The sequence below is a fragment of the Phocoena phocoena genome, chromosome 14 (genome assembly GCF_963924675.1).
Source record: "Phocoena phocoena chromosome 14, mPhoPho1.1, whole genome shotgun sequence".
Classification (NCBI taxonomy): Eukaryota; Metazoa; Chordata; class Mammalia; order Artiodactyla; family Phocoenidae; genus Phocoena; species Phocoena phocoena.
Window position 1 is genome coordinate 24,539,934 of NC_089232.1, and position 20,586 is coordinate 24,560,519.

Sequence of the window (20,586 nt, forward strand, 5' to 3'; positions counted from 1 at the left end):
CAGTCTCCATGGCCAGAGGGCCAGGATTACAAGCACCACCTCTACTTTTCCCTGGTTCTGTCTCTTCTATGTGTTCCAGTCCACCCACCTTTAGATGTACAGATGTGTGGAACTCTCCAGCATCTTGGTGTGTTGGGAAAAGAAACATTTGTTAAGTCAGGGATGTTTTATTGTTGTAGATTAAAGGGGGAAGATTAAAAGAGCATCTCACACCACCATGATGCTGACATCTGTCCTAGGGAGCTTTTCTTAATTTTTCTCTTTGTTCCTCTGTTTCCTCATCCAAGAAAGCAGGGATAATGCTCCAACTAGTAAGGATGCTATGAGTATAAAATGAAATAATATATGTTAAGTGCTTGTCATAATACCTGACACATAGTAGTTGCTCAATAAATTTTGGCTGCTATTATTATTTTATTGCCTACCAAAAATTAGTGCTTTTAAGATCTCACTCTTATAAGAAGTGAAACTAAAACAATTCCCTACTGAGATCAAATATGCTTTCTGGTCCCTAAGTTAAACAATTCTGAAAGAATTATATTTTCCTGTTTTTCATGCTAAATAATACTGGGCTGAACAAAGACATTTGTTACCAGAAGCACCCGCTCCTGGAAGTTAAGACTGTGAGCCAACTAAAAACAGCTTACTTGTCAAGATTAACAGCTGGCTCAAGAAGATTGAAATCATATAAAGTATCTTTTCTGGCCACAGTGGTATGAAACTAGAAACCAACAAGAGGAAAGCTGGAAAATTTATAAGTGGAAACTAAACAATACACTCCTAAACAACCAATAGTTCAAATAAGAAATAAAAATTTTTTAAAATCTCAAAACAAATGAAAATGGAATTACAACACACCAAAACCTACAGCAAAAGCAGTTAATAGAGGAAATTTTATTGTTATAAATGAATATATTAAGAAAATAGAGAGATCCCAAATAAACTACATATCAAGGAACTAAAAAAAAAAAGAACAAACTAAGCCTCAAAATAAGCAGAAGGAAGGAAATAACAAAAATCAGAGTAAATGAAATAGAGACAGGAAAAATAGAAAATACTAACAAAACTAAGAGCTGTTGTTTTGAAAAGATAAACAAAATTGACAAACTTTTAGCTAGACTAACCACAGGGTGGGGGAAAGAAGACTCAAATAAATAAAATCAGAAATGAAAGAGGAGACATTACAAAAGGTACCACAAAAATACATAAGATCATAAAAGACTACTATGAACAATTATACACCAGCAAATTGGATAACCTAGAATAAATGGATAAATTCCTAGAAACATATACCTTACCAAGACTGAATCATGAAGAAATAGAAAATATGAACAAACCAATAATAAGTGAGGAGATTGAATCAGTAATCAAAAACCTTCCAACACAGAAGCATCCAGGATGAGATGGTTTCATTAATGAATTCTATCAAACACTTAGAGATGAATTAAAGCCAATCCTTCTCAAACTATTTCAAAAAAAATGAAGAAGAGGGAACCATCCCAAACTCATTTTAAGAGGCCCTAATACTAAATCGAGCTAAGGTCACTACAAGAAAACTATAGACCAATATCCCTGATGGATATAGATACAAAAATTCTCAACAAAATATTAGCAAACTGAATTCAACAACATATTAAAGAGATCATGCACCATGATCAAGTGGGATTTATCCCCAGGATGCAAGGATGATTCAACATATGCAAATCAAAAATGTGGTACACCACATTAAATAGAATAAAAGGTAAAAACAATATGATCCTCTCAGTAGATGCAGAAAAAGCATTTGACAAAATACAACATCCTTTAATGGTAAAAAAGCCCTCAACAAATTAGGTATATAAGGAACATACTTCAACATAATAAAGGCCATGTACAACAAACCCACAGCTAACATCATACTCAATGGTGAAAGAGTGAAAGCTTTTTCTCTAAGATCACAAACAAGACAGATGCCCACTCTCACCTCTTATTCAACACAGTAGTGAAATTCCTAGTTAGAGCAATTAGACAAGATAAAGAAATAAAAGGTATCCAAATCAGAAAGGAAAAAGTAAAATTGTCATTATTTGACCTTATATATAGGAAACCCTAAAAACTATACATGCACACACATACAAACACACACAAATTATTAGAAAGAATATGTAAACTCAAGAAAATTGCAGAATACAAAATCAACACACAAAAATCAGCTGCATTTATACACTCTAACAATGAACAATCAAAAATGGAAATTTGGAGAACAATCCCATTTACAATAGCATCAAACAGGAAAAAATACTTTGGAATAAATTCAACCAAGGAGGTAAAGACTTCTACACTGAAAACCACAAAACATTGATGAAAGAAAATACCATAAAGGGAAAGACATCCTGTGTTTATGAATTGGAAGACAATATTGTTACAATGTCCATACTACTTCCAAAGAGTCTACATATTCAAAGCAATCCGTATTAAAATCTCAATTTTTACAGAAATAAGAAAAAAATCCTAAAATTCATCTGGAAGCACAAAACACCCTGAATAGCCAAAACAACTCTATGAAAGAAAACAAAGTTGAAGGCATCACATCTCCTGATTTTTAAATCTATTGCAAAACTACAACGATCAAAAGACTATGGTACTGGACGAGGGGAAGATGGCAGAAGAGTAGGACGCGGAGATCACCTTCCTCCCCACAGATACACCAGATATACATCTACACGTGGAACAACTCCTACAGAACACCTACTGAACACTGGCAGAAGACCTCAGACCTCCCAAAAGGCAAGAAACTACCCACGTACCTGGGTAGGGCAAAAGAAAAAAAGAAAAAACAGAGACAAAAGAATAGGGACGGGACCTGCACCAGTGGGAGGGAGCTGTGAAGGAGGAAAGGTTTCAACACACTAGGAAGCCCCTTCGCGGGCGGAGACTGCGGGTGGCGGAGGGGGGGAGCTTCAGAGCCGCAAAGGACAGCGCAGCCACAGGGATGCGGAGGGCAAAGTGGAAGATTCCCACACAGAGAATCGGTGTTGACTGGCACCCACCAGCCCAAGAGGCTTGTCTGCTCACCGGCTGAGGCAGGCGGGGCTGCGAGTTGAGGCTCGGGCTTTGGTCGGAGTGCAGGGAGAGGACTGGGGCTGGCAGCGTGAACACAGCCTGAAGAGGGTTAGTGCGCCACGGCTAGCCGGGAGGCAGTCCGGGGAAAAGTCTGGACCTGCCGAAGAGGCAAGAGACTTATTCTTCCCTCTTTGTTTCCTGGTGCGCGAGGAGAGGGGATTAAGTGTGCTGCTTGGAGGAGATCCAGAGACGGGCATGAGCCGCAGCTAAAAGCGCGGACCCAAGAGACAGGCAGGAGACGCTAAGGCTGCTGCTGCCGCCACCAAGAAGCCTGTGTGCGAGCACAGGTCACTATCCACACCTCCCTTCTGGGGAGCCTGTGCAGCCTGCCACTGCCAGGTTCCCGGGATCCAGGGACAACTTCCCCGGGAGAACGCACGGCGAGCCTCAGGCTGGTGCAACGTCATGCCAGCCTCTGCCGCTATAGGCTAACCCCGCAATCCGTGCCCCTGGCTCCCCCCGGCCTGAGTGAGCCAGAGCCCCCGAATCAGCGGCTCCTTTAATGCCGTCCTGTCTGAGCGGAAAAACAGACGCCCTCTGGCGACCTACACTCAGAGGCGGGGCCAAATCCAAAGCTGAGCCCCTGGGAGCTGTGAGAACAAAGAAGAGAAAGGGAAATCTCTCCCAGCAGCCTCAGAAGCAGCGGATTAAAGCTCCACAATCAACTTGATGTACCTGCATCTGTGGAATACATGAATAGACAATGAATCATCCCAAATTGAGGAGGTGGACTTTGAGAGCAAGATTTATGATTTTTTCCCCTCTTCCTCTTTTTGTAAGTATGTATGTGTATGCTTCTGTATGAGATTTTGTCTGTACAGCTTTGCTTCCACCATTTGTCCTAAGGTTCTATCCATCCATTGTTTTTTTATTAATTTTTTTCTTAATACTTATTTTTTAATTTAATGACTTTATTATATTTTACTTTATTTTATTTTACTTTATCTTCTATCTTTTTTTCCTTCCTTCCCTTCTTCCTTCCGTCCTTCCTCTCTTTCTTTCTTCCTTTCTTTCTTTTTTTCTTCCTAATTCTACTAATTCTTTCTCTCTACTTTTGCTCCCTTTTATTCTGAGCCGTGTGGATGAAAGGCACTTGGTGCTGCAGGCAGGAGTCAGTGCTGTGCCACTGAGGTGAGAGAGCCAACTTCAGGACACTGGTCAACAAGAGACCTCCCAGCTCCACATAATATCAAACGGCGAAAATCTCCCAGAGATCTCCATCTCAAAGCAAGCACCCAGCTTCACTCAACAACCAGCAAGCTACAGTGCTGGACACCCTATGCCAAAGAACTAGCAAAACAGGAACACAACAACACCCATTAGCAGAGAGGCTGCCTAAAATAATAATAAGTCCACAGATACCCCAAAACACACAACCAGACGTGGACCTGCCCACCAGAAAGACAAGATCCAGCCTCATCCACCAGAACACAGGCACTAATCCCCTCCACCATAAGCCTACACAACCCACTGAACCAACCTTAGACACTGGGGACAGACACCAAAAACAATGGGAACTATGAACCTGCAGCCTTCAAAAAGGAGACCCCAAACACAGTAAGATAAGCAAAATGAGAAGTCAGAAAAACACACCGCAGATGAAGGAGCAAGATAAAAACCCACCAGGCCTAACAAATTAAGAGGAACTAAGCAGTCTACATGAAAAAGAATTCAGAATAATGATAGTAAAGATGATCCAACATCTTGGAAACAGATTGGACAAAATGAAAGAAACATTTAACAAGGACCTAGAAGAATTAAAGATGAAACAAACAACGATGAACAACACAATAAATGAAATTAAGAATACTCTAGATGGGATCAATAGCAGAATAACTGAGGCAGAAGAACGGATAAGTGACCTGGAAGATAAAGTAGTGGAAATAACTACTGCAGAGCAGAATAAAGAAGAAAGAATGAAAAGAACTGAGAACAGTCTCAGAGACCTCTGAGACAACATTTAACAGACCAACATTAGAATTATAGGGGTTCCAGAAAAAGAAGAGAAAAAGAAAGGGACTGAGAAAATATTTGAAAAGATTATAGTTGAAAACTTCCCTAATATGGGAAAGGAAATAGTTATTCAAGTCCAGGAAGCACAGAGAGTCCCATACAGGATAAATCCAAGGAGAAATATGAGAAGACACATATTAATCAAACTGTCAAAAATTAGATACAAAGAAAACATATTAAAAGCAGCAAGGGAAAAACAACAAATAACACACAAGGGAATCCCCATAAGGTTAACAGCTGATCTTTCATCAGAAACTCTGCAAGCCAGAAGGGAGTGGCAGGACATATTTAAAGTGATGAAGGAAAAAAACCTGCAACCAAGATTACTCTACCCAGCAAGGATCTCATTCAGATTTGATGGAGAAATTAAAACCGTTACAGACAAGCAAAAGCTGACAGAGTTCAGCACCACCAAACCAGCTTTACAACAAATGCTAAAGGAATTTCTCTAGGCAAGAAACACAAGAGAAGGAAAAGGCCTACAATAGCGAACCCAAAACAATTTAGAAAATGGGAATAGGAACATACATATCGATAATTACCTTAAATATAAATGGACTAAATGCTCCCACCAAAAGACACAGATTGGCTGAATGGATACAAAAACATGACCCATATATATGCTGTCTACAAGAGACCCACTTCAGACCAAGAGACACATACAGACTGAAAGTAAGGGGATGGAAAAAGATATTTCATGCAAATGAAAACCAAAAGAAAGCTGGAGTAGCAATTCTCATATCAGACAAAATAGACTTTAAAATAAAGACTATTCAAAGGTACAAAGAAGGACACTACATAAAGATCAAGCGATCGATCCAAGAAGAAGATATAACAATTGTAAATATTTATGCACCCAACATAGGAACACCTCAATACATAAGGCAAATTCTAACAGCCATAAAAGGGGAAATAGACAGTAACACATTCATAGTAGGGGACGTTAACACCCCTCTTTCACCAATGGACAAATCATCCAAAATGAAAATAAATAAGGAAACACAAGCTTTAAATGATACATTAAACAAGATGGACTTAATTGATATTTATACGACACTCCACCAAAATACAACAGAATACACATTTTTCTCAAGCGCTCATGGAACATTCTCCAGGATAGATTATATCTTGGGTCACAAATCAAGCCTTGGTAAATTTAAGAAAATTGAAATTGTATCAAGTATCTTTTCCGACCACAACGCCATGAGACTAGATATCAATTACAGGGAAAGATCTGTAAAAAATACAAACACATCGAGGCTAAACAATACACTACTTAATAACAAACTGATCACTGAAGAAATCAAAGAGGAAATAAAAAAATACCTAGAAACAAATGACAATGGAGACACGTCGACCCAAAACCTATGGGATGCAGCAAAGCAGTTCTAAGACGGAAGTGTATAGCAATACAAGCCTACCTTAAGAAACAGGAAACATCTCGAATAAACAACCTAACCTTGCACCTAAGGCAATTAGAGAAAGAAGAACAAAAGAACCCCAAAGTTAGCAGAAGGAAAGAAATCATAAAAATCAGATCAGAAATAAATGAAAAAGAAATGAAGGAAACAATAGCAATGATCAATAAAACTAAAAGCTGGTTCTTTGAGAAGATATACAAAATTGATAAATCATTAGCCAGACTCATCAAGAGAAAAATGGAGAAGACTCTAATCAATAGAATTAGAAATGAAAAAGGAGAAGTAACAACTGACACTGTAGAAATACAAAAGATCATGAGAGATTACTACAAGCAACTCTATGCCAATAAAATGGACAACCTGGAAGAAATGGACAAATTCTTAGAAATGCACACCCTGCCAAGACTGAATCAGGAAGAAATAGAAAATATGAACAGAAAAATCACAAGCACTGATATTGAAACTGTGATTTAAAATCTTCCAACAAACAAAAGCCCAGGACCAGATGGCTTCACAGGCGAATTTTAGCAAACATTTAGAGAAGAGCTAACACCTATCCTTCTCAAACCCTTCCAAAATAGAGCAGAGGGAGGAACACTCCCAAATTCATTCTATGAGGCCACCATCACCTTGATACCAAAGCCAGACAAGGATGTCACAAAGAAAGAAAACTACAGGCCAATATCACTGACGAACATAGATGCAAAAATCCTCAACAAAATACTAGCAAACAGAATCAAACAGAACATTAAAAGGATCATACACCATGATCAAGTGGGGTTTATTCCAGGAATGCAAGGATTCTTCAATATACGCAAATCAATCAATGTGTTACACCATATTAACAAATTGAAGGAGAAAAATCATATGATCATCTCAATAGATGCAGAGAAAGCTTTCGACAAAATTCAACACCCATTTATGATAAAAATACTGCAGAAAGTAGGCATAGAGGGAACTTTCCTCAACATAATAAAGGCCATATATGAAAAACCCACAGCCAACATCATCCTCAATGTTGAAAAACTGAAAGCATTTCCACTAAGATCAGGAACAAGACAAGGTTGCCCACTATCACCACTCTTATTTAACATAGTTTTGGAAGTTTTAGCCAGAGCAATCAGAGAAGCAAAGGAAATAAAAGCAATCCAAATCGGAAAAGAAGTAAAGCTGTCACTGTTTGCAGATGACATGATACTATACATAGAGAATTCTAAAGATGCTACCAGAAAACTACTAGTGCTAATCAATGAATTTGGTAAAGTAGCAGGATACAAAATTAACGCACAGAAATCTCTGTCATTCCTATACACTAATGATGAAAAATCTGAAAGTGAAATCAAGAAAAAACTCCCATTTACCATTGCAACAAAAAGAATAAAATATCTAGGAATAAATCTACCTAAGGAGACAAAAGACCTGTATGCAGAAAATTATAAGACACTGATGAAAGAAATTAAAGATGATACAAATAGATGGAGAGACATACCATGTTCTTGGATTGGAAGAATCAACATTGTGAAAATGATTCTACTACCCAAAGCAATCTACAGGTTCAATGCAATCCCTATCAAACTACCACTGGCATTTTTCACAGAACTAGAACAAAAAATTTCACAATTTGTATGGAGGCACAAAAGACCCCGAATAGCCAAAGCAATCTTGAGAACGAAAAACGGAGCTGGAGGAATCAGGCTCCCTGACTTCAGACTATACTACAAAGCTACAGTAATCAAGACAGTATGGTACTGGCACAAAAACAGAAAAATAGATCAATAGAACAGGTAGAAAGCCCAGAGATAAACCCACACACATATGGTCACCTTATCTTTGATAAAGGAGGCAGGAATGTACAGTGGAGAAAGGAGAGCCTCTTCAATAAGTGGTGCTGGGAAAACTGGTCAGGTACATGCATAAGTATGAGATTAGATCACTCCCTAACACCATACACCAAAATAAGCTCAAAATGGATTAAAGACCTAAATGTAAGGGCAGAAACTATCAAACTCTTAGAGGAAAACATAGGCAGGACACTCTATGACATAAATCACAGCAAGATCCTTTTTGACCCACCTCCTAGAGAAATGGAAATAAAAACAAAAATAAACAAATGGGACCTAATGAAACTTCAAAGCTTTTGCACAGCAAAGGAAACCATAAACAAGACCAAAAGACAACTCTCAGAATGGGAGATAATATTTGTAAATGAAGCAACTGACAAAGCATTAATCTCCAAAAGTTATAAGCAGCTCATGCAGCTCAGTAACAAAAAAACAAACAACCCAATCCAAAAATGTGCAGAAGACCTAAACAGACATTTCTCCAAAGAAGATATACAGACTGCCAAGAAACACTTGAAAGAATGCTCAACATCATTAATCATTAGAGAAATGCAAGTCAAAACTACAGTGAGATATCATCTCACACCAGTCAGAATGGCGATCATCAAAAAATCTAGAAACAATAAATGCTGGAGAGGGTGTGGAGAAAAGGGAACCCTCTTGCACCTCTGGTGGGAATGTGAATTGGTACAGCCACTATGGAGAACAGTATGGAGGTTCCTTAAAATTCTACAAATAGAACTACTATATGACCCAGCAATCCCACTACTACTGGGCATATACACTGAGAAAACCATAATTCAAAAAGAGTCAGGTACCAAAATGTTCATTGCGGCTCTATTTACAATAGCCTGGAGATGGAAACAACCTAAGTGTCCATCATCCGATGAATGGATAAAGAAGATGTGGCATATATATACAATGGAATATTACTCAGCCATAAAAAGAAACGAAATTGAGCTATTTGTAATGAGGTGGATAGACCTAGAGTCTGTCATACAGAGTGAAGTAGGTCAGAAAGAGAAAGACAAATACCGTTTGCTAACACATATATATGGAATTTAAGAAAAAAAATGTCATGAGGAACCTAGGGGTAAGACAGGAATAAAGACACAGACCTACTAGAGAACGGACTTGAGGATATGGGGAGGGGGAAGGGTGAGCTGTGACAAAGCAAGAGAGAGGCATGGACATATATACACTAGCAAATGTAAGGTAGATAGCTAGTGGGAAGCAGCCGCATAGCACAGGGAGATCAGCTCGGTGCTTTGTGACCACCTGGAGGGGTGGGATAGGGAGGGTTGGAGGGAGGGAGACGCAAGAGGGAAGAGATATGGGAACATATGTATATGTATAACTGATTCACTTTTTTATTAAAGCAGAAACTAACACACCATTGTAAAGCAATTATACCCCAATAAAGATGTTAAAAAAAAAAAAGAACACATAGAAGTTTCAAGTAAGATTAAAAAAAAAAAAAAGAGTATGGTACTGCCATAAAGACAGACGTGTAGAACAATGATACAGAATAGAGAACCCAGAAATAAACCCACACATATACAGTCAACTTATCTTTAACAGAAGTACCAAGAACACACAATAGGAAAGAATAGTCTCTTCAACAGATGGTGTTGGGGAAACTGGATATCCACATGCAAAAGAACAAAATTGTATGCTTATCTTACACCATATACAAAAATCATTTCAAAATATATTAAACACTGAAACATAAAATCTTAAACTGTAAAATTCTTAAAAGAAAATTTAAGGGAAAATCTTCATGACATTAGTCTTGGCAATGATTTATTGGATATGATGCCAAAAGCACTGGCAACAGAATCAAAAATAGACAAGTAGGATTACATCAAACTAAAAAGCTTCTGCCCAGCAAAGGAAATGATCAACAGACTGAAAAGGCAAACTATGGAAAGGGAGAAAAATATTGACAAACCATATATATGATAAGAGATTAATATCCAAAATATATAAGGTAGTACTACAACTCAATGACAAAACAAAACCAACAACAAAACCAAATAACCCAATTTTAAAATGGGCAAAGGATTTGAATAGACTTTCTCCAAAGAAGCCAACAGCTATGTGAAAGATGCTGAACATCACTAATCAGGGAAATGCCAGTCAAAATCACAATGAGATATCACTTCACATCTGCTAGGATGGCCGGTATCAATCAGTCAATCAATCAATAGTCAACAAGTGTTGGCAAGGTTGTGGAGAAACTGGAATGTTTGCACACAGTTGGTGGGAATGTGAAATGTGCAGTTGTTATGGAAAACAGTAGGGAAGTTCCTCAAAGAATTAAAAATAAAACTACCATGTGATCCAGCCATCCCACTTCTGGGTATTTATCCACAAGAATTGAAATCAGGATCTTGAAGACATATTTGCACTCCCACATTTATTGCAACACTCTTCACAATAGCCAAGGTATGGAAACCACCTAAATGTCTATTGTCCAATGAATGGATAAAGAAAATGTGGTATATAGAGACAATGGAATATCATTCATCATTAAAAAGGAAGGAAATCCCACTATATGTGACAAAATGGATGAGCTTTGAGGACATTATGCTAAGTCACAGAAGGGTAAATACTGCATGATTCCACTTACATGAGGTACCCAAAATCGCCAAACTCATAGAAGCAAAAAGGAGAATGGTGATTGCCAGGGGCAGGAAGGAGGAGGAATGGGGAGTTAAAGTACAACAGGTGAAAACTTTGGTTAAAAGGAAAAAGTTCTAGAGATCTGCTGTACAACATTGTGTTTATAATTAACAATACTGTACTGTACACTTAAAATTTTGTTAAGAGTGTAGATCTTACGTTAAATATTTTGAGCATCATTTTTTTTTTAAGTAATTTCCAACAAGCCAAACTGTAGGGATAATTTGGCTAATAGCACCTGACCACCGGGAGCATGACCCCCATGTATATCATGACCCTTTGGGCCCAGGACAAGAGACCGTCATAGTAAGTGCTCAAAAATAGATACTGAAAAAATGAAAACAAAATTAGGTCCATACTTTTGTGGATCTATTTCCACAATAAGTGTTTTTAATTCCCAAAGGAGAGAGTGATAACTTATTAATACGACTTCTCAATATTTGTTCTCTGAGAAAATCTGATGTAGGTTTGGCTTAAAAATGAATATATATCTATTACTTATAACAACAGAGAATGAAAAGTAGCTCTATTATGAGAAAGGCAATTTCCAAGATTGACACAATCCTTCTGTAAGTAGCACATTTCTCACTAGAGGGAGCTCAGAACCCACTGATCAATGGCTAGAGAAGCAGAATAAAATGTCACTTCACTAGGGGATAAAGGATTTCCAAAAGCTGGGAATATTTCATACGCCAATTTCCTTTCAATTATTAACCTCTGCAATTTTAAATTATATAAAATATGAATAATGCAAAGTTTCCTAATAACCAGTTGATTAATAAGCTAGTATTGTAAATTAGTATAGTGGGGGCAAATAAGATATATGGCATTATTCATGTCATCTTGGGGGAAGAAATTCCTCGTATTCATGAGAAAGAGCAAATAATATAAAGTAGTGATGATTATGGTACCTAAAAAGGCTTCTTGCTCTCTTGTTGCTCTTTACCTGTTTCTAAAGGTAATTCTGTGGGGCTGTCCTTGTTATCTCTGTGCTTCTTTTTAAATAACATCCCCATTTTTCAAATACATTTTTTTTTCTTATGGACCAACGTATTTAACCAGGTTCGACTGAAGCCTTGATACTTGGAAGCAATCATTTGATTTTTGCTTATTTGTGCACCTATCATTTACGTGCAGATTTTACTGTGTAGATTTTACTGTTTAGCTTTCAGAGACAATCTCAAACACACACACACCTGCGGTTTTTTTGCTTGTTTTTTGTTTGTTTGTTTGTTTTTGTTTTAATTCTTGGTTGGAGAGAACTTCACTCTCTCCAGAAAGTAGAAGAGCAGATCCAGTCCCAGTCCAGGATGTGGGTATAATCCCAGATAGGGTTTGCACAAGAGTCTGTGAGTGCAGCTTTCTGTGGAACTCACCTCCGGAAGTCAGCGAGATTCTCTGCGACCATCTGCACAATCTGGCCTTGCAAAGTAAAAACGCTCTACATGCCTCAGCCCTGGGAACCGAACTCGGTCGAACAGATCGAAGGGAACAAGGCACGCATGCGCATGGCGAAGCTGGAGTTGAAGACGCGCCGGTAGGGCGCACGCATGCGACGGAAAGGCAGGAGGCGGGAGCGTGCGCCTGGGTGACTGCTGTAGGCCTGGGTTAGCCAGAGCAGGAAGTGAACCTGCTATGGCTCACAGGCCGAAAAGGACTTTCCGGCAGCGCCGAGCGGACTCTAGTGACAGCGACAGCACCCAGGAGCCATTTGCTGAACCCGGGGCGCCGGGGGAGCAGACAGACCTGGGCCCTGAGGAGGAAGGGCTGCCGTCTGGAGGAGGCCACGCGGAAGCGGCGGAACTACCCCGCCGGGCCCGGGGTCGGGGCCGGGGCCGCGGCCGGGTCTGGGCCAGTTCCCGGCACGCCGCGAGAGCGGCTCCGCGTTTGGACGGAGGCTCGGACGTCCCAGGTGACGCGGGGCAGCAGGGTGGGTGCCCGGGGCGGAGTGTGGGGAGGATGGGGAAAGAGGCCGCGGGATTCTCTAGAGGTTTCTACAACCCTTTGCCAACCACGAACAACGATGAATCGCGGAGATACCTGCCTGCGATCACTGGCCTGCTGCCTGCATCTCCGTATTGGGCCCCTTGGGGGAGTAGAAAGAATACTGCAAGGTTTGGGCTTGTCCGTGTTTGCACTGTCAGATAAACCCTCACTAATTATATATAGCTTTGGTGCTGCACTTCATGCTTATGAAGAACCTAAATCGTCACAGAAGAGTTTAAAAATTCCTAATACTCCTAGGTAGGTGAAGGTACTTTCTGTTCCCAGTTCTTTTCCTCGAAAACAAGCAAAACGATACACTAGAAAAATTTAGGTGACAGGCTTTGGGACGTTTTCTTTTGCGTTTTGTTTTTTAAGCGGTTATTTAAAGAAAAGATAAAAATAGCAATATATGCCACTAACAACAGATTGGTGACCCTGTAGAGTACCAATAATGGTGTTAAATACAATGTAGTAATTTTGAAGTACCTTTGCGTTCTTAAAAATAGAATTCAAGCAGCATAAACTTGGTTACATAAGATGTGTTCTAGTTTGAATTGGAGTTTAATAATAATATAGTTAAAAATAAAACTATATAGTTAGGAAAAGTTAGAAATAAAAACACAGGAACAAGGACTTGGAAGGAACTTGTATAAATAGGGTCTTGAAGTTTAAATACATTAACTTCTGACTCAGACACACATAAAAATATTTGAGATTATGTTTCATTCTAAAAGGAACTTCTAAAAAAATTCAGTAGTGAAGCTCATAGTAAAGGCCCTAAAAGCAACCAGCTTCTCCAGATAAATGGCACTTTTTACCTTCTTTTGTCTGCAAACCATGTTTCTCCAGGATACCTAACACTCAGGTTTAATGAACTGAGGTAATCCCTGGCCTGTTGACATGAGTAGAATCTCCAGTTTGTCACCTGTGGATGATGCCACCAATAGAATGATGATTCAGCATTTCTGGCTTGTCACAGGATGAAATAACCATGTAGAAAACAAACCTATGTTGCTAATGATATGTTACATAATTTATTGTTATTTTCAAGACAGTATACATGGTATAATTTCAATAAATAAAAAAGTATCTGTAAAAAAATACATAGTTTTTGGTTAGTCTTGAGGTAAAAAAATTTTCTCCCATTTTTAGTCCAAGTGATTTTGGTGATTTGTTAGTCATTGTTATTCACCTGTTTATCTGAAGTTCTGATGACTTTTAAAATATTTTTTGCTTTATGTAAGAGTCATCTGGTTAAACTTTAATGGGGGGGTCCCAGGAGTTGCCTCTTCTCTTGCCTTCTAAAACAGTGAAACAGTGGTTCTCAAATGTTTTGGTCTTAAGAGTACCCTTTTGGTCTTAAAGGTATACATACCCATTATACTCTTAAGAATAATTAAGGATCCCAAAGAGCTTTTGTTTCTGTGGATTATATCTATAATAATTCTGTGGATTATATCTATAATATTTACCATCTTAGGAATTAAGATAAATTTTTATTCTTTTTTAAAATTAACTCATGTACAGATAAACCTTTTTAATGAAAAATAACTGTTTTCTGAAAAATAGTAAGAGTGACATTTTCAATTTGCAAATCTCTTTAATGTCTGGCTTAATGGAAGACAGCTGAATTCTCACAGATATTTCTGCATTCAGTCTATTGAAATATGTTGTTTTGTTTGAATGTATGAAGGAAACCACAGATAGATGATTAGGAGTACTTAAGAGCCTTTTTAGTTCATTGAAGGTGTTCTGCTTTAATATTACAATGAAGCTCAAAAAGTAATAGGTTCTTAAAGGTTAGTTTGCAATGTGTGTCGACTGAAGAAAATGCACAACGTGAAAGTTTGTGAGTTAAGTTTTATTTGGGGCAAAATGAGAACTATAGCCCAGGAGACAGCGTTTCAGGTAGCTGTGAGAAACTGCTCCACAGAGGTAGGGGAGAGGTCAGTATTACATATGATATTAGTGAAGAGGGGTTTGTGCGGTCAAACACACATTTTGGCAGAGGGTTGCTGCTAGTCATGAGGAGCAGACATCACCATTAATGATTTTAGTGCATTTCCAGATATGAGGAGATGTAAGAATTGGGCTCATAAAATCTTCTGAAAATATCTGTCTGAAGGCCTGTTCTGCCAGTTTTTCCCAAAGCACAGAGTACCTCATTCCTCATCTCTGCCCTGAACTCCTTTCAGGGTGTATTGAAAATCAGCAGCTACAGCAGTTTGTGACTTAATCCTTGTAGATGCAGAAGGCAAGTGCCAATTTTTAGTTGGCATGAGGAATCTGAAACCATATCAGTCAATTTTTTTGTACTCCACTAGATTAAAATCTGTCGGTGTGTTTTGCACTTTGAATGGCTCTTTTACCCATGCATGATTGGTAACATCATGCATTGACTCTTTGGAAAGTAGTGGTTCACCGAGTTGCAGTTCTTGCAAGTGTTGGTACAATTTATTACAATGTCAAAAGAAAAACTCTCTTAATGCTACTACTGACATCATCAGTCTTTAAGTATTGGAAAGCTATCAAGTTCACAGTAGAGGGTATGTTTTCCCAAAATTATAGACTTCACTTGAAATTTCTAATTCTTGAAGTGATAGGCACAACTTTGCTCGTTTTTAAGAAAATGTTTGTCAGATACCCATGTCTGAATAACTAGAGTTTGTCTGTCATTCTTTCAAGTAGAAAGGTTTTCCTCCTCAAAGACAGTGGTTAAGTTCAACTTGCAGCTCATCACACAAGTGCTTTTCCTTGAGGCAACCATTGCATTTCATTATGCGCCAGAAGTGCTTTATGCATGCTTCTATTTTGATCCACAGAATATTAAAAAGATGTGTACTCAGGGCCAAAATTTAATAAAATTATTTTTTTATTGTTTCATTAAGGACAATAAGTGAAACTATTTTTCTTGCTAGTACAAGGTGGAAAAGAATACAGTGGATGCTTCTGCAGGTTGGTATCACTGTTATGATTCATACTAAAAGATTTGCAGTTTTACCCACCAACAGAGTAGAAAGGGCAAGTAACAAGTTAATGTGATGAAAGTAGTTTGGCTTTTCCCTCAGACCCGCTGAAAGGGTCTGAGGGACCTCCAAGGGTTGATGGATCATACTCTGAGAACCACTGCTCTGGTGTAACTTTACTTCACTTTAAGAAGATGTAGGAGTTGTTATAAATAGCAGTAGCTAAGAAAGATGTAAGCTACAGCTATATTCCTTGTCTTTTACACTTGATCTTAGCCAAATGGCCAAGAAGCGATATATTACTTTGTCTTTTAATTCTTGATTTTACTCCAGCTTTTTTGAAATTTATATAGGTTTTCTAATTCAGGAACGTTCTTAATATAAGAGTACTTATTTATGTAATTTTAAATCTTAAGGTTATTCACAACTATTACAAAATATTTGTGAACTAACAAGTCCTTTTTTGTCAATAATATCATAAAGTCCTTTACACTTTGCTCATTTGATTCTCACAGTACCTCTGTTGGTGTTCTCTCTTAATGCTGTCTTTGTTTAATAGGTTAATTGACTGTGTCCTTTCCAGAATCACACAATGGAAATAGATCCATGATTTGGTTTGAGGCTACAGTACTCATTATAGTACTTCTTACCACCAGCCATTGAAATGTAACTTAGTATTTATATTGCAAGAGCCTAAATTCCAGAATTGGATGAAATTTGATTGAAAGCTCAGCTTCTCCATTTAGTAACTTTGTGACATTGGACATGTTATTTAGCCTTTCCAATCCTTAATATTCTCATCAGTAATAGCATTTACTTTATAGCGTTGTGAATGTTAAATGAAATAAATCTCGTAAACCAGATTTCAGTATGTCTAGCATATAGGAAATGTACGTTAAGTATTCTTTTCTTTTTCTACTTATTCACTATCACTGTTTTTCTTTTTTCATTTAAATATCCTTTCACTTTTTGTCATTTTCTTTTTTCTCTTATGTTCCCTTTCCTCTTTTCATTTCATTCTTTAATGAAGAGAGTATTTTACTAGTTAAATAGATAACACTAATAGGATACGTCCTTGTACATTTATTAGACCATCCATTGATTTCAGAAAGAATGGAAATTAGGAAAGATCTGCATATCTACTTTAAATATGTGGAGTAGAATTAAAACACCATATTTTACATATGCCATGTATTGTTCATAATTTCAATTATTGATTCCAACATCTTGACTCTTTCTTGTTATATTCAAAAACGTCCTGTTAGAATCCAGAGCGGTTGATCTTTCAACAGACGAAGAGGATGGAACACATCGTTCTTCAGAAAGTAAAGATGATCAGAGTTCATCTTCCAATAGTTCTAGCTCTCTGGAAGAAGAGTTTACATCACTAGGTTGGTAACTTTTGAATATTGTTTAAGAACTTTATTTCTAATATTAGTATTTTTCTATAGCAGTGATTTTTTTTAATTTTTATTTTTTTATACTGCAGGTTCTTATTAGTTATCTGTTTTATACATATTAGTGTATATATGTCAATCCCAATCTCCCAATTCATCCCACCCCCCACCACCCCACTTTTCCCCCTTGGTGCCCTTGCGTTTGTTCTCTACATCTGTGTCACTGTTTTCCTTGCAAACCGGTTCATCTATACCATTTTTCTAGATTCCACATATATGTGTTAATATACGATATTTGTTTTTCTCTTTCTGACTTATGTCGTTCTGTATGACAGTCTCTAGGTCCATCCACGTCTCTACAAATGACCCAGTTTCGTTCCTTTTTATGGCTAATATTCCATTGTATATATGTACCACATCTTCTTTATCCATTCGTCTGTCGATGGGCATTTAGGTTGCTTCCATGACCTGGCTATTGTAAATAGTGCTGCAGTGAACACTGGGGTGCATGTGTCTTTTTGAATTATGGTTTTCTCTGGGTATATATATACCCAGTAGTGGGATTGCTGGGTCATATGGTAATTCTATATTTAGTTTTTGAAGGAACCTCCATATTGTTCTCCATAGTGGCTGTATCAAGTTACATTCCCACCAACAGTACAAGAGCGTTCCCTTTTCTCCACACCCTCTCCAGCATGTGTTGTTTGTAGATTTTCTGATAATGCCCATTGTAACTGGTGTGAGGTGATACCTCATTGTAGTTTTGATTTGCATTTCTCTAATAATTAGTGATGTTGAGCAGCTTTTCATGTGCCTCTTGGCCATCTGTATGTCTTCTTTGGAGAAATGTCTGTTTACGTCTTCTACCATTTTTTGATTGGGTTCTTTGTTTTTTTTTTAATATTGAGCTACATGAGCTGTTTATATATTTTGAAGATTAATCCTTTGTCCATTGATTCATCTGCAAATATTTTCTCCCATTCTGAGGGCTGTCTTTTCATCTTGTTTACAGTTTCCTTTGCTATGCCAAAGCTTTTAAGTTTCATTAGGTCCCCTTTGTTTATTTTTGTTTTTATTTCCATTACTCTAGGAGGTGGATCAAAAAAGAACTTGCCGTGATTTATGTCAAAGAGTGTTCTTCCTATGTTTTCCTCTAAGAGTTTCCCGTCTTACATTAGGTCTTTAATCCATTTTGAGGTTTTTTGTGTGTGTGATGTTAGGGAGTGTTCTAATTTCATTCTTCTACATGTAGCTGTCCAGTTTCCCCAGCACCACTCATTAAAGAGACTGTCTTTTCTCCATTGCATATCCTTGCCTCCTTTGTCATAGATTAGTTGACCATAGGTGCGTGAGTTTATCTCTGGACTTTGTATCCTGTTCCATTATTCTGTATTTCTGTTTTTGTGCCAGAACCATATTGTCTTGATTAGTGTAGCTTTGTAGTATAATCTGAAGTCAGGGAGTCTGATTCCTCCAGCTCCGTTTTTTTCGCTCAAGATTGCTTTGGCTATTTGGGGTCTTTTGTGTCTCCATACAAATTTTCAGATTTTTTTGGTCTAATTCTATAAAAAATGCTATTGGTAATTTGATGGGGATTGCATTGAATCTGTAGATTGCTTTGGGTAGTATAGTCATTTTCACAATATTGGTTCTTCCAATCCAAGAACATGGTATATCTCTCCATCTGTTTGTGTCATCTTTGATTTCTTTCATCAGTGTCTTATAGTCTTCTGAGTACAGGCCTTTTACCTCCTTAGGTAGGTTTATTCCTAGGTATTCTATTCTTTTTGTTGCAATGGTGAATGCGATTATTTCCTTAATTTCTCTTTCTGATCTTTTGTTGTTAGTTTATAGAAATGCAAGCGATTTCTCTGCATTCATTTTGTATCCTGCAACTTTACCAAATTCATTGATTAGCTCTAGTAGTTTTCTGGTGGCATCTTTAGGATCCTCTATGTATAGTATCATGTCATCTGCAAACAGTGACAGTTTTACTACTTCTTTTCCAATTTGGATTCCTTTTATTTCTTATTCTTTTCTGATTGCCATGGCTAGGATTTCCAAAACTATGTTGAATAATATTTGTGAGAGTGGACATCCTTGTCTTGTTCCTGATCTTAGAGGAAATGCTTTCAGTTTTTCACCATTGAGAATGATGATTGCTGTGGGTTTGTCGTATATGGCCTTTATTATGTTGAGGTAGGTTCCCTCTATGCCCACTTTTTGGAGAGTTTTTTATCATAAATGGGTGTTGAATTTTGTCAGAAGCTTTTTCTGCAGCTATTAAGATGATCATATGGTTTTCATTCTTCAGTTTGTTAATGTGGTGTATCACATTGGTTGATTTGCATGTATTGAAGAATCCTTGCATCCCTGGGATAAATCCCACTTGGTCATGGTGTATGATCCTTTTAATGTGTTTTGGATTCTGTTTGCTAGTATTTTGTTGAGGAGATTTGCATCTGTATTCATCAGTGATACTGGTCTGTAATTTTCTTTTTTTGTAGTATCTTTGTCTGGTTTTCTTATCAGGGTGATAGAATGAGTTTGGGAGTATTCATTCCTCTACATATTTTTGGAAGAGTTTGAGGAGGATGGGTGTTAGTTCTTCTCTAAATGTTTGATAGAATTCACCTGTGAAGCCACCTGATCCTGGACTTTCATTTGTTGGAAGATTTTTAGTCACGGTTTCCATTTCATTACTTGTGATTGGTGTGTTCATATTTTCTATTTCTTCCTGGTTCAGTCTTGGAAGGTTATACCTTTCTAAGAATTTGTCCATTTCTTTCAGGTTGTCCATTTTATTGGCATACTTTGTATTTCTGTGGTGTCCATTGTAACTTCTTCTTTTTCATTTCTATTTTTATTGATTTGAGTCCTCTCCCTCTTTTTCTTGATGAGTCTAGCTAAAGGTTTATCAATTTTATCTTCTCAAAGAACCACCTTTTAGTTTTATTGACCTTTGCTATTGTTTTTTTGTTTCTATTTCATTTATTTCTGCTCTGATCTTTATGATTTCTTTCCTTCTGCTAACTTTGGGTTTTGTTCTTCTTTCTCTAGTTCTTTTAAGTGTAAAGTTAGATTGCTTGGGATTTTTTTTTTCTTGAGGTAGGATTATATTGCTATAAACTTCCCTCCTAGAACTGCTTTTGCTGCATTCCAGAGGTTTTGGATC

General features: G+C 37.6%; 1 protein-coding gene across 1 annotated transcript in view; it reads left to right on the forward strand.

Annotated features, from left to right (window-relative positions):
- Nucleotides 1-12,697: 12,697 nt before the first annotated feature.
- Nucleotides 12,698-20,586, forward strand: part of GCFC2 (GC-rich sequence DNA-binding factor 2) — a 72,894-nt gene continuing 65,005 nt past the window's right edge. The window contains exons 1-2 of the mRNA XM_065890797.1: nt 12,698-12,974; nt 17,280-17,405. Coding sequence (XP_065746869.1) covers nt 12,698-12,974; nt 17,280-17,405 — 403 coding nt within the window. The remainder of the gene's footprint in view (nt 12,975-17,279; nt 17,406-20,586) is intronic.